Source organism: Maylandia zebra, linkage group LG23 (genome assembly GCF_041146795.1).
Source record: "Maylandia zebra isolate NMK-2024a linkage group LG23, Mzebra_GT3a, whole genome shotgun sequence".
NCBI classification, from domain to species: Eukaryota; Metazoa; Chordata; class Actinopteri; order Cichliformes; family Cichlidae; genus Maylandia; species Maylandia zebra.
Genome location: NC_135188.1, coordinates 9,233,142 through 9,247,668, shown reverse-complemented (window position 1 = coordinate 9,247,668; position 14,527 = coordinate 9,233,142). Strand labels below are relative to the sequence as shown.

The 14,527-nt window shown below is 40.6% G+C and overlaps 1 protein-coding gene across 12 annotated transcripts in view; it reads right to left on the bottom strand.

The window, feature by feature from the left end:
• The window catches only part of fryl (furry homolog, like), a 73,713-nt gene that overhangs the window by 1,945 nt on the left and 57,241 nt on the right, over positions 1 to 14,527 (bottom strand). For 10 of the 12 annotated variants that reach the window (XM_076880810.1, XM_076880811.1, XM_076880802.1 and 7 more), the window contains 9 exons: positions 12,266 to 12,466; positions 10,041 to 10,447; positions 7,058 to 7,265; positions 6,756 to 6,905; positions 6,212 to 6,310; positions 5,457 to 5,525; positions 3,115 to 3,132; positions 2,003 to 2,113; positions 977 to 1,170 (listed from right to left, as the gene is read on the bottom strand). In XM_076880810.1, the coding sequence (XP_076736925.1) occupies positions 977 to 1,170; positions 2,003 to 2,113; positions 3,115 to 3,132; positions 5,457 to 5,525; positions 6,212 to 6,310; positions 6,756 to 6,905; positions 7,058 to 7,265; positions 10,041 to 10,447; positions 12,266 to 12,466 (1,457 nt within the window). The remainder of the gene's footprint in view (positions 1 to 976; positions 1,171 to 2,002; positions 2,114 to 3,114; positions 3,133 to 5,456; positions 5,526 to 6,211; positions 6,311 to 6,755; positions 6,906 to 7,057; positions 7,266 to 10,040; positions 10,448 to 12,265; positions 12,467 to 14,527) is intronic. The other 2 variants (XM_076880803.1, XM_076880812.1) reach the window with 1 other exon arrangement.

The window sequence follows — 14,527 nt, the reverse complement described above, 5'->3', positions numbered from 1 at the left end:
GAGATGTGAAGAAAAGGGGATTGTACCGAACACATTCTTAGCTGCTGGATAAACAGTTTTCCTGAGGTGCTTTGGGTTTGTTAGTCGACTCCTCTGAAAACATGTTCAGGTCTGTGAACAAATGCACTTTGGGCGATGTTGGGCAGTAGTTCACTGAGCTTTAGAAAGAACACAGTATTAAATTCTAGGCACTCATTGTTTAGGTAATGCTACAGGTGTGTACCATTGCACAGTTTTTGTTAGCAACTTTATTTCAAGGGGGTGTAGCAATTATTTTTATGCACAGTCCCTCATCTTCACAGACTCATGCCTCATCACCAGGCAGCGAGCCAAAGGTTTCACGACTGTTTACTGTGTGACTGGTGAGTCTACACGTACTGCTTTCATATCCCAGTGAACATCCAATCTCATCATTTAGATGGGATCTTCAAAATAACTGCCAAGAAGCATCACAAGCAGGCCTGCCAAGTCAAAGGAGCTTCTGCCTCTGAACATTTCAGTAATGATATGCGATAGAAACAGGAGTGCATTTTAACCTCCTTTTATCTTATATCTGGGCTTCTTACTTGAAATGATCATGCTGGATGTCCTAGTCCGAACTTAATCTGCAGCATCCAAAAATCGCAATATTAAAATATGTGACAGTGCCAAAGAACATCCTTATTATGTTAACAAAAAATGTTTTTCTGGAGCAAACTTGCAGCTGTCTTCCATGTTGTAGTAACCAAACTGAACGGATGCTGTGTCTGAGTGAACCCGTGAGGATCAGTTAGTAACTCGAGCCCTTAAGCGCAATGACATGAAGCACGAGACTGGAATGAAACAGCCAGGAATCAGAGTGCATTAAAAATAACAACTTTTTACTTGTTAAATAATGTTTGACTGGGCCTTTTACACAGGAGGCTTAATCACTGTATTGCCTTGTTATGTCACCGATTAAAGCCACTGTTTTGTTTGACTGTAGTGTTTATCTTACCTGAAGATTTTGACTTGTGTGAGAGCAGAGCTGAAGTCTCTGGCTCTCAGGGTTTCAATCAGCGACTGTATGGCTGTCTCGGTGTTCGTCTGGGCATTGTCTGACATGCACACATCCTCCTGACCATCATTTCCTGTTTCCGCCTCCTTCAGGCAGCTCTCTAAGATAGTGAGCTCGTCGGACATGTTGGTAACCTTAGGAACGGAGACAAAGGAGGATTATTGTCACAGCACCAAATAACACAAGCAGATCTTCCTCGGGAGGTGAACGAAATGAACCCAGACTAAATATTACCTGGACTAGCTGACCTCAGCGCTCAGTACGGGAAATAATTTAATTTTATTAAATGTCTAAATTAAATTAAAGCACAATTAAGATGCAGCTCAGAGAAGGATGGACTGCAATACAGATTTAGTAAAGCCTGTTTATCGATCCCGTGGGTAAAGGAAAATAATTATCCAATCAAATTGTGTTCCTTTGTTTTGCACATTTTTCATTGCATTTTCTGACTCCAGCTCTCTTTATATATATTTTAAGTTTTAAATGTATTTTTTCTCTAGTGTTACTGAAACAAGGAAAACTATCATACATTTTAAGGTATACTGTTTTGCAGTGGTTCCCTGTGGATTTGACAAGAAACTAGCACTGTCAGCGTTAATCTCATTAAATTGACGTTAACGCCATAACCGCATTAACGCGGCAATTCTCCGTTAATTCAGTTATGGCGTTAACGTAATTTTAATGAGATTGACGCTGACAGCACTACAAGAATCTAAATGAAAAACAAACAAACCCTAAAATTGAACAAGCAAGTCTTTACGTTCTCCATCTATAAAAGTGTACCCACACAACAAAGCTGAAAAGCTTTAAATTGAACGTCACTTTTCAACAGAGCCTCTTAATTTTGCTGAACCTCAGTAGCAGCAGCTAGTTCCTCCAACTATGGAATAACCCCCCAAAATGGATTATATAACAACGCACGGACAAACTTTTAACTCAGCAGACGCTAAACCTTGTGTCTCTCACCTCGGCCTCTCTCTTGATGGTGTCCACCCTGCTGATGAGCTTGCAGTAGGCCTGGAACAGCAGCAGCAGCTGAAAGTGCAATTTGTAGAGCCTCCGACATAACTCGAGCTCCTACAGAGACAGAAGACAGAAAAACACACTGTCACATCTCAGCAAAGCGATGATCTAACGTGCACTGAATCACTCTGATCACATGATTAGACAGATGGGTATCCTGGGTTAGAGGAAGAGATGAAAAAGTTAACACGGAGGGCCATTTGGTTTGGACCATGGTGAGTCTACTATAGGGTCGTCCCAAATAAAATAACCCAAATTGGAAAAATTGGTCCCACCTGACCTGAGTCAGCAGAATCAGATGATTTTATTTATTATATTAACTTTAGCTTATTTAGTGAAGGGATGCAAAATTTTACCTGCACACTATGAAGTACATGGAGATGGGTTGAAAAATGTCATAGCGTGCAGGTACATACTGCACAGCTTCAGATACCAAACAAAAAAAAGAAATCAGCTGCTTCTGATGGGGTCAGATGTGAAATACTGGCTGATATTTCATGGAATGACCCTACTGCTAGAATTAGTGGTGAAATCTTAAATTAGAAAACCTAGGGCATCATCTCATTGATCCCTCAGCATATAGAATTGATGAGTGAGGTGTGGGAAAACTAAAAGTTAAGCCCCTAATCTCGGAGGAAATGGGAGAAAATGATTTGAACAAATGGGAATGGAACAATGGAATCATGCAAAATGAAAGTGAATTCAAACCTAACAACACTGGACTCTCTAGCCATCATATCCTACTGATAACGGAGCAGCCCCTCTGAAATCAGGTGGCAACTCTACACTGAATACACGTAGATAGATGAATTTATCTGCAGACACAATCAGTGCAACAAGCAAACAGAAAAAAATGCAAACAGGATAACACGGTACGTTATGATTGGGTGGGTGGATGAAGAGGTTGAGCTGGGTTACATGACCAATCAAGCAGAAACATAGACAGAGAAATGGGTGGGGGTAGAACACAGTCTGTTTCTGCACAGAAAGATGAGATGTCAGTGTTTTGTCCGGTTGGCAGCATTATTTAAGTCTATAATATGAGAACCACTTACTGCTAGATTTTCCATTTGCTAAGCAAGAAGGTGAGCAGGTCACACACACAAACAAACAAACAAAACAGAAGGAGAGAAAGACCAAGAATTAGTGAGCTTTAACATGACAGCTGAGACACAGTGACCTGACGAGCAGGAGCAGTGCTTTATCATCTTCCCTTCACACGGGTCAGATAATGTGAGCTCACGTCAGCAGTAACAGAAACCCTTATTCTGAAAAGGTGAACAACAGCATGTGCGATGATGGGCAGAAAAGACACGGTGGCTACACAGAGAGGAAGGAGGAGGCAGTGAAAGACCTCTGGATACTTCTGATTGAAAACAGAGCGTCAGTTTAACCCAAGGTAACATCTGTGTGAATGTCAAACACAGAGGGAGCTCCGCAGATCTGTCCAAGGAGCTCGGTGTAAGAGAAACCTACAGACTAAGACGTGCAGTGAGAGATCATGCAAATACATCAAGGGTACAAACTTTGTCTTAAATCTTACATTTTTGAATTGAGGAAAAAAGTCTAAAAAAGTCCATCTGAAGTCATAGTTGCAATTATGTTGTTGAAGACAAAAGTTATTTACACATCTTCTTTAAATCTACTGTTAACATGTTTATCACCCAAAGCTATAAAAAATGGTTGCTGGCAAATTGTTAGAAACACTTCTTGCCCTCAGGGTTTATGTTTAACTGGCAGCTGACAGCGCCACTGCCACAGCAGTACAGAAATGTTACTTAAAGAATTTTTTTCCTCTGCTTGCCTTTCACAATAAAAGAAAAGCTGTTCCCCTATATCTCAAGTGGTCCCCACAGAAGATGAACCTGCATGTTTGATTTGGCACAGACATTATCCCGGATGTCGTTCAGGATGCAAACCTTAGATTTACCTGCATGAGGAGTACGCTAAATTGAACCGTCGATCTTTCATGTGTGTAATGTAAACCTTATGTAAGATATAGCTTTGTTTTTCCTTCCCACTGTTGTCAAGGGCTGCTCATAGGGCACCGTCTGATTGTTAGGGTTTTGTCTCTATAATTGTAGAGTGTGTTTACCTTGCAATATATAAAGCCCCTTAAAACAACTGCTATTTTGATTTGGCGCCACATATATAAAACTACGGCACTAGTTAAATGAAAGATCAAACATAATCTCAGTTTACCACCAAATAAACAGAATGACTGGAAAATGTTTGAATAAACTGCATAGAGAGGTTGTTACAGAAGTTCTTAATTATTCATTAAGCTAATTATTATCAGTAAGTACAATTTAAGGTAATCATTAACAACTCATGATTACATCAAACTTCCTTCAAAAGTGTCCTTAAAAGCACAGACAGGCCTAAATGAGTGCACTGTAATAGAAGAAATAAAACTCAAAAATAAAATTAATTTGCAGATGTCATGCAACTGTGTTTTAATGCAACACTAGCACTGTTAGTAACACTGTTACTAGAAATGTAACAAGAATTTTGCACATTTTCACAGGCATGTAACACAAATGGGATTTCCAGCGCATATCAGGCAGCAACTGGGAGGCTGAGCACTGGTAGCTGACTGAGACACAGGGCCATTTAATGGGAATGGAAAGTGCTGTTTGTGGTATTGAGGAATTAAAGCTCATTGAAACCTAAATGACTGTACTGATACATTCACATGCCTTTAATATGCTGCAGCTGAAGACCTAATTAGTGTAACGGCACATTAACGTCTCGGGTTTGATATGAACCTAAGTTTTGTAATCATGGTTTGACTCAAAATGATTAGCTGGTATGCTTTCTTCGCGCTGTGAGAACAACGACTGGTATAATTAGCGGATATGCGGGCCAAAAATTGAATTTCCTTAACGGAGATAAAATAAGTGAATAAAAAACTAAATCTTCAATCATCTTTACATGTTCATGGTTATCAAAGGCATTTAAGGAAATGTGATGCCGCCTTTTCTCTTTACATTGTTTACTCACATGCAACCAAAGCATGCTTGTACATAAATCCCTTAGTGCACTGCTGACAGTAACTGTTTAGCTCATAGCTAAATGTTCTACTTTGTGTACATGTTTCATTGATAAATAAATTTATCATTGCATTTTTACTAATAAGTAACTTGTAACATTATCCTGTATCCGCAGGAAAGCTGGTGCAGGTTCTCGCTTCTTTTAAACCAACATGGTTTTCTTAAAGAGATGCGCTTTGACTGGCTTGACGACACTTCGTTAATGTCTCTAATGTCTGTAATGCTGTGTAATTTCAGTTGGACGTTACCGATTCAGCTGCAGTGCAACACTTTCAAAAGTCAAACCGGTCAATAAGTATGACAAACAAATTCATGCATTGTAAAGTAAAAGTGTTCATCCCTACCTGTGCATGAGTATTGGGTCGCTGGCTGCTGTCTTTGTCCCCGAATGTTTTCCTGCAGTTCTCGAGCCACTGCGTAAACAGGCAGGAGACAAAACAGGAGAGAAAAACATAAAAGGCTTAGAGGAAGGAGAGAAACTTGGAAACAGAGGCATTTACAAGGCTTTTTTTTTACCCCATGGACATATGCATCTACATTTGTGTGTGTACATAATAAAAGGAGGAGATTTAATATGTGCGTTGTATTTAGCGAATTAAAGAAGGCCTGTTCCAGAGCATCCAGAGTATCTAGCCCTCCAGGGAACATTGCAGTCTCATTCAATTAGCGCCCCTGCATCCCAGAGCTCTCTGCAATCTCATCTCTTTTTTCCCCTCCCTTTTCCTCCCAGCTCCAACCCCTCACAGCCTCTCCCGCCTGGCCTTCTGTAACTGATTTAGGAGAGCTGAGGGTTATTTTTATCCCTTCAGCATGGTTTCTCACTGGTGATGCAGACACTAACGGCAGCTGAATGTACTCATACTGAACACTGATTCAGTGTCTGCAGCTGCTGATGAGACAGACTGGGCTTATCGTGTGCAACATCAGCTATTCGTCTTTATGTTCTCCTGGCTTTTTGCAGTGAAACTGCATAGAGATGAAAACCACTTTACGTGTTTTAAAAATAAAGAGGATGTGAAACAACATGTCTGGTGGGAAAAGGTTCCACAAGGATAAAGAGGCAGAGATGTGGATGTGGAGAAAGATAAAGATGGCTTACACGCTCTGCTGCTTCTCTCTTGGCGTTGTAGGTGTCCAAGTGTTCCTGCAACTCCAGCACACTAAACTTCAGAGTCTCCAACAGTCCACAAGAGACCAGCTACAACAACACAGGACACCACACATATTAAGCCACAAAAACATCCACTACATACACATAATGGCCCCAAGGCCTCGTGTTAGTGTTAGCTGGTCTCTCCTGAATGACAAATTGGTTTTCATTTGCTTTGACTGTGTTGCCGTTACCACAAATTTAAGCCACAGCCAGTTTTAATATGGTACCTATTCTTCTTTCACTTGTTGTACATAAAAATTAGATTAGATATTTTTTTGCTGTGTTGACTTCCCTTCTCATTTTTATCATAAATAAACTGGGCATAACACAAACTACACAAAAATATCTACACCAGGACACACACACACTCAGCACGACATAAACCATTTATATAAAATAATCCAGCCGTGTAACTGCTACAGCATTACTGGAGTCTCGCTTTATCAGATGCATCAGAATGATTACAGACAAGCATGCGGGCCAGCCTCACCGTCTCTGCATCCAGCAACACAGTGGGACACTGCGAGCGAGACGTCATGACTTCCAAGGAGCTAAGGAACTGATTACCCATTCGTTGGAGCCTTTCCCCGAGAAAGCGAACAGATGCATGTGTAATGGAGCCAAACTTTCTCTGAATACTCTGGAAAAACACACACACAAAAAAGAAAACAAAGTAAGATCATTCGGAAATAAGCTTACTTGTACACAAGATGAAACAGATAAGGAGCAGTCCTATCAGTCAAAACTGCAAGAACATAAAAAAAAACCCCAAAAAATGTGGTACACATTTACCTGAAAGAGTCGGGAAAACACGTGGAAAGTATAAACAGCCGAGGACCCATCTGTGTCTGACAACATCTGGTTGACATGGCAACGCCAAGCATCCTCGTCATTGTCATAGGCAACTGGCTGGAATGCAGCCAGGATGGCAGAGAGGAAGGGCGAAGGGGGCGGAGAGGCCTGAATCTCTGGGAAGCCATCTGCGTCACCTTCATCTTGGCTAAAACACACACGGGGGCCAATAAGCAGTCAGACATGTTATACCACCCCCCCCCCCCTTTCACTGAAGGACAAAAGTAAACATACACACGCGCATGTCGTCACTCGCAGCAAGTAAACAACCTCACATTGCTGCATCTCTGCCTCCCTCACTGAAAATTCTGCTGCAGTGCAACGAGAGCTAAAATCTGCTGCAGTGCTCTCACAATAACAGCGATTAGCATTTTAGCATTACACAGACGTGTCTGTTTCTCTCTCGCTCTCTCACACACACAGACGCACACAGATACTCACAGGCCTGTGGGACCAAACAGCCTGAAGAAGCAGACAGAATATAAGTATCTAAAGCCTGCGCTGCCGAGCGCTGCAACGGACACGGTCTCTGTCCTCATCCTAACTACCGCTTCTCTTTCCCGTACTCTCTCCCCTCGTCTGCAGCTCCACTGTTAGCAGCACTAGCGCACTGCACTCATCCCACACAGGACTGCAGAGAGGTCTATACAAGCTAGGCATTTACACATACTGACTCACACACACACACGCACGCACACACACAGTACTGCAAGCAGAGCCAGCTCCCAACCCACTGAGGTAAAACGTTGCCGAGTTGTTTCATTTTACTCTCTCCCACTCACATAAATCCTCATGCACAGACACCTACACTAACTGGTTAGTGTCCTGCTGTTTTCAGTCACTCTAAGCTACTCACACAATTGCTTTCCATGCATGCGTGTCTCTGTTAATTGAAAGAACTTCAGTACAGTTACACATGGAGGCGAGTGAGTCTCTATTTTCTAGTTTGTTCAGCAGTGCTTCTTAATATTGCTTTAGAGCAGTTTAAAGCCCTGACTTTACAACTGTCCTCCAATCAGATTTGGCCCACCTTGAAGTGTTAGGAATGAACTGAAGCCTGCCAACACACGCATAGTTCTGATAGGCCACGCCAAGAAAGAAATTAGCTATCACACCATCTAAATCATGTCAAAGAAGTTAGATTAGTCATGCACTGTAGATTAGTCCATATCTTCTTCAGCCACACCTAAACTAGTCTACAATTAAAATGAAAGGTCAGCTGTTTTACTTTAATACATTTTTAAATGGGAGCTGTCTGACACAGTCTTCTTAAATGGACAGTTCCATTACTTATTAGTAAAAGGTCATTTGTAAAAACCATCTAAAAATTAAAGATTTTTAGACTGTGTGAAATTAAAATAAAACCAACTGTACAATGACTTGATGAGCTATCAGTCAGTTGCTCAGCAAATTGGTATAAATTCCACCATTTATTCAAACACAAAAGGAAATTAAAACTGCATGTCTTTGCATGTCTAAATGTCTCTTATCGATCAATATTTGCTTTTTGGGTTTCAGGTAAAAGGTGATTTACATGATACTGGCAAAACTGGAACAAAAGCCATCCAGCATTTTCTCAGATCTTCTCAAATTCTTTAATACAGTGGTATGAATTAGAGATGGCACGATACCACTTTTTAATGTCCGATACAATATCATTAATTTGGATATCTGCCGATACCGATATGAATCCGATATAGCTTATTTTGTAATCAATAAAACTGGTTTTTATGAATATCTTGCTGCATTTTGTATAAGTTCATACTCAAGTTTTAAAAAACAAGAGACTGAAGCTATGCTGTTATACCTGTATGCAAAAAATACACTCCACCCAAAACATTTTATAGTTTAGCAACACTGATCAATCTAATAAATTTAAACCTATACCATCCTCCCTATTCTGGTATTTTAAAGAGTACTTACCTACCTAACTAAGAGGGTTGCCAACTCCCAGCAAAAATATTAAGGGAACAACCCCCCGCCCTTAATCGATGTAATCAACTTTAATTTAATTCAAGTGTAAAACAAATGCACAGAAATCAATTATTTTTCTATAATAATTAAATAGATTCAACTTCTTTCTTCAACAGAACTGCAGACTGAAAAATATTTCTTTGTGCCCCCCTTTCCCAGTTAATGCCCTACCTGGCCCGCGATAAAACTTTGCTAGACCCGCCCCTGCACAGTTACCAGCCGTAAGCTACATAGAAAAGGAACCTGGTGTTATTTGTCTCTCAGAAACAATTCATAACTTCCCTTCAACTCATTCATGTCACCTAAAAGTTAAACCCGTTTCTCCATCACCTTTTCAGCTCTGATGATTCAGTAAGGACGTCTCCTGGTTTCATATACATGTGTCCCTCTCACTACATATCCAAATGGATATCATGACCAGCAGCTTTTACAGCTGTGGCTCGGAGAGGGAGGGGGAGTGAGAACGTGTTGGAATGAGAGAAGTAGATGCAACTGCGCAGCAAAGACAGAATAACTCCAGCTTTGTGCCTATTTTTTTTTAATTCTAGCTGAAGTAAGGGACAAATCGCTTCCTTTTCACCTTAATATGGAACTCCGATGGCCAGTCCAGCTGTGGCTCAATATATCAGTTGTTAAGCTTAACGTGGAAATACTATGCAAACATTCAGAGATGAACTTAAGACTCTTGCTTTACTTCTCTCGGAGGTCTGTCTCGCAGACAACAGCCGCTCTATCACGTGACACACACTGCTCCGATGCGCCGAGCTGGGTTACGCCAAGTAGCGCGTTTTGTGAGGTGATTTTGTGATACTTTGGATCAGATTACATTTTTTATTTCTCTCCGATATCCGATCCGGTAATTTACGTCAGTATCGGACCGATACCAATACGTAATATCGGCTCGGTCCATCTCTAGTATGAATACAAAGAAAGACTCCGAAACACCTACCTGGACATCCCAGAGAAGTCCGCCTCTTCCTCCTCACAGCGCTCATCCAGCTCTTTCAGCGCCTGTGTCACATCTTCTTCCCACACAGACCCACAGGTGCTGTCTGGATCTGGATCTGCATCCTGCTTCGTCTCTGATGCCAGACAAAGAGGCAGCACCGTTTGGGACTCGTCCTCACAAAGGAGCCCTGGTGGTGTGTCTATGGCCGGCGGGGGAGGGGGGGCTGGATCCAAGTCCTCCTGAGGGTCTTGAGTCTCCTGGTGATCCTGAGCATCCTGAGGGTCCCGTGAGTCTGGGAGGTCACACATCTCTTGGGGGTCAGAGGGCAAAGGAGGGGCGCTGCAAAACCCTGTGTCCTCGCTCACGCTGCTGCTCAGCTCGTCAGCCGCCGTCATGCTTATAGCATCCTGTAACATCAAAGCAGAAGGGGGGCTCAGCATGGCAGGTCCTTTCACATTACAAAACATCCATTAAAATAATATTTTTATTTCAACAGTGGCCGCCAACACTGATACATAAAACACAGATTCACAGTTGAGCCTCTCGTAAAACTTGAATTAAGACCACTGTAGCCTATTCTCAAAGCTCACAGCTTTAATTACACAAGTGGGACTTTTAACTTTGTACCTTTTGCACTATCCAGTTTCTCTGAAATTGCTCTAGATGTCATGTCATAAGCTAATGTCTATTTAAAAAAAAAAAAAAAAAAAGATCACCCAGTATTTATCACAAAAATGCCACTGAAAATTTGACGTCACTGCTAACAGAACAGCAACGTCGCCTGTCAGGGAGTGACAGGCCCACAAATGAATTAAATTAATCGGTGGTGACTCATAACATCTACATGACAACTGATTTATAGACAACTGCATAACTACAGAAACAACTAATGGACTGAATTAGCAACCTAACAAATGAACCAAGTCATTGTAATAAATTGTAGGCAGACATCAAGCCAGGCCATAATTTATAGAAAACATTAGTATTACAAGCATCTAACTGACTCATATGTAAAAGGAGGACATGCCGATACATAGTTGGTAGACGCGCTAATAGGAGAGAGCGATATGTTCCTATGTGCTGATATGCTGAAGATGGCACAGGGGTATTCTAATTAAGAGGTCTTTGCTTTTTTTCCTTTTTGTTTTTCCTTTCTTTATTATTCAAAGTCCAGTGCATTAGGGATACTGTGCATGGCAGACAGCCAGTACATCACAGAGACAGCAGCTATATTACAGAAAGCTTTTAGAAGTGGTCATGGCCATCCCGGAGGGAATGAGCAAGACTATTGATGGTTTTATCTAGAGCTCATTACACTAAGAGCTGGGGCTGTGACGGGGGAGATGTCCTTGGGATGATATTGAGACCACTTGCTTGGTTGTGTTCCTAAAAGTTACAGAGGTCACTGAGGGATAGATAGGGGAACCTGATAGAGAACTGTTTTGCACTATACACACCAATGAATTTAGTGGTTATTCATATTATATGGATATAAAGCTGAAATATGTTAAACTTCAAAATGCCATGTACATGCAAATGCAAATCAGAACAAAATGATATACTTACCATTGTTAGTGGAAGTGATAAATGTCAGTAGCAGTAAATACAGAAGGCAAGCTATGGCATGTTAATATCATAGCAAATTTCATTGGCTAGCTTTTGAGTTAACTGCACTTGTAAAACTAAGACACCACTTATAAAGGACTCATACTCACACATGCATCTGCCGAGGATTAAGGAGCTGGTGTCTCTTTCACAAGTTTTTAAATGGAGGATTTAGTTGGAAGGGTCAGTTGCTGTGTTATTGTAGGTGAGGTGAGCAGTAACAGCTGACCTGAGGTGAGCTTTAATTTTTTAACCATTCCCAAAATCATACAATCAAGCCCCACTACTATTAAGGCTGCAAGAGCTACACAGTTAAGACTTCAGCAACCATGCAGAGCAAAGTAACAAAGAAAGAGCAAGAAGCAGCAGAAGCAGCAAACACAAACATGCACACACACGCGCATATATAGATCTTAACCCGACAGCAGCCAGACAGTCCCTCAGAACCAGCACTTTTACTCCATCCTGTCCAAAACCCCCTAAAGGTAGCTGATCGTTTGTCTAAATGACAGATAGGCCAACAAATACAGCAAAAGCAGATACGAAATGAACGAAAAGAAAAAGGCAGGCTAAAAAGCACCCGAGCACCACAGTTTATTGTTGCTCCTGATTCATCGCACCTCAGGCAGCTGACTGCTGGTGCTGTCTGAGTGGGTCATCTCCAACATGGGACTATCCAGTCGAGGGAGGGAGGGTGCAGAGGGCAGAGTGGGCAGGACAGTTGCCTCCTCAGTCATGGCACTGCTGGAGGACTCTTGGGACTGCTGCAAAGAATCCACATGGTTGGATGCAGTGTCATCCGTAGCAGAATCACTGTTGAGCTGGAAAAGAGAAACATGAACTGTTTGGCTTTTTTGCTGAGGGATGTATGAACACAATAGAGTATGATGTAAACCTTTATTACAAGTGTACTAATGCCTAAAGCCCTACTATTTCAAAACCTGAAGTGGACAACGGTTACTTAGGAAGGTCATTCAAAGAGGTACCTCAATAATAACATAATGGTCTTGAGAAGTTGCCTAAAGAGTTTGGAAAGAAGACGACTGGACTTGTTTAATCATGAGGTATTGTGGAGATACAGAAATTCTTTTATTGCTGCCATATAATCTGCATCATTATAATTGCATTAATAACATTCTTTACAGCATTATTTCATCTAATAATATTTCTCACAGTATTGATATTGCATTAAAGTTGTTTATTGAAGATGTTCATTTGAGGATCCTTCCATTATGTTCACTTTTATTACAGGTACGGCCAGAAGTATTTCATACACATTGCATAGTATTTGTGCTCATTAAGAGTTGTTGCTTAGTCTACAGACGGTCTTAAGCTTTGTGAAGCGCGACGTCTTCACAATCTATTGTGTTAAAGACTAGAGCATAGAAGGATAACTGCAATACATGCTTACAATACACATATAATCTAGAAATGTGCCAGGCCTGAGGCCTTAATTCATTTAGCTTCTAACTGCATTTTAGTCTACTTGGTAACAGATGACCGGAGTCAATAACCAGCCCTCGGAGAACCTGAAGGCTTGAAGTTATTACCTTGTTTGGAAGCTGTTATAGAAATGAGAAGTTCTATGTCTGTTTATAGCCATCTAAGATGTACCATTTACTGTAACTAACGGCTTTAACCTATTTTTGCCTAGGAGGGGCGGGTACCTCACTGCTTTAAAAGTGTTCACAATATGTATTTTTGTCAGAAGACATATGCGGATTTTTTCTCTCCTGTGTGTTAATAAACTCATCGTTTGACTGCACTCTTCTGGGCCTCCGTGGTTTGTGTCACTGCTCTACATTGATTGATTCCGCAACAGTATAAATACATGGAAAGAGGCCGTTTTAGGCTATAAGATTCTGTGTGTACTCAGTGAAAAATATTATTGTTACAAAACAAAAAATAATGGTCTTCAGCTTTGGAATAAAACAGTTTGAAAAACCTGTCTCACAAAAAAATAATAAAAGACAATAATAACAGGCAATTTTCTATAGGATTTTTCCCCATATGATTTCCACCAATTGATTATTGATTTCCCCCCCAAAAACCAATCACTTTGCAGTGGGATAACCATATTTACAAAATATAAAGTGACTTTAACATTTATTTTTCAAATACTGATCCTACCAATTACTCATACATTAGTCTACCCATTTAATCACTGAATTATTTAATCAGAGGTCCAGAATTAGTGCTGATTACAAGTTCTCGCTTTGGCACAACTGGTTTCTGTATGTATGTTAATTTACGTACGTAGTGTAAGCAGTAAAGTAATACTGCAAACTTAAATTAAGTCACTGCATGTGCTGAGATATCCCCAAATATCTTTATGAAATGCAGTAAAACAATCTCATTTGAGTATTTTCATAATAAACGAAATTAGATCATCAACATAAAGCAATAACATTTTAATCTTAGTAAAGCAGACACGCCTACAGATTAACTTTTGACAACTTACAACAACATCACCCCCGTTTCTTTATCAAGCAGAGCATGTTTAGTCATTTTAGTCATTACTGCATCTTCAAAAAAAAATTGGCTTCAGGCATCAGATCATGCTAGTATCAATAACATCAATTAATTTTATGAGCAGGTTAGCTCATTCAAAATTCTAGGGAAATAACACAGAAATACTGCATGCTCATTTTTCTAGTGTGTAATATTGTATGACTACAAAGTCTCGGGGCAAATGTCCACTAAAGCCAAAAGCTCATTCTCTCACCGTGCACTACCAAGACCAAGAAGAGCAGAAGAAGAGAGAAAGAAAACATCTGTATTAGACTGAGGACCTACATCCGATAATTATTAGCGTAATTAGCAGATGTAGATAAAGGCCTTGCTGGGAAAGCCAAAGAAAACAAAGAAGAGTTAAAGAAAGG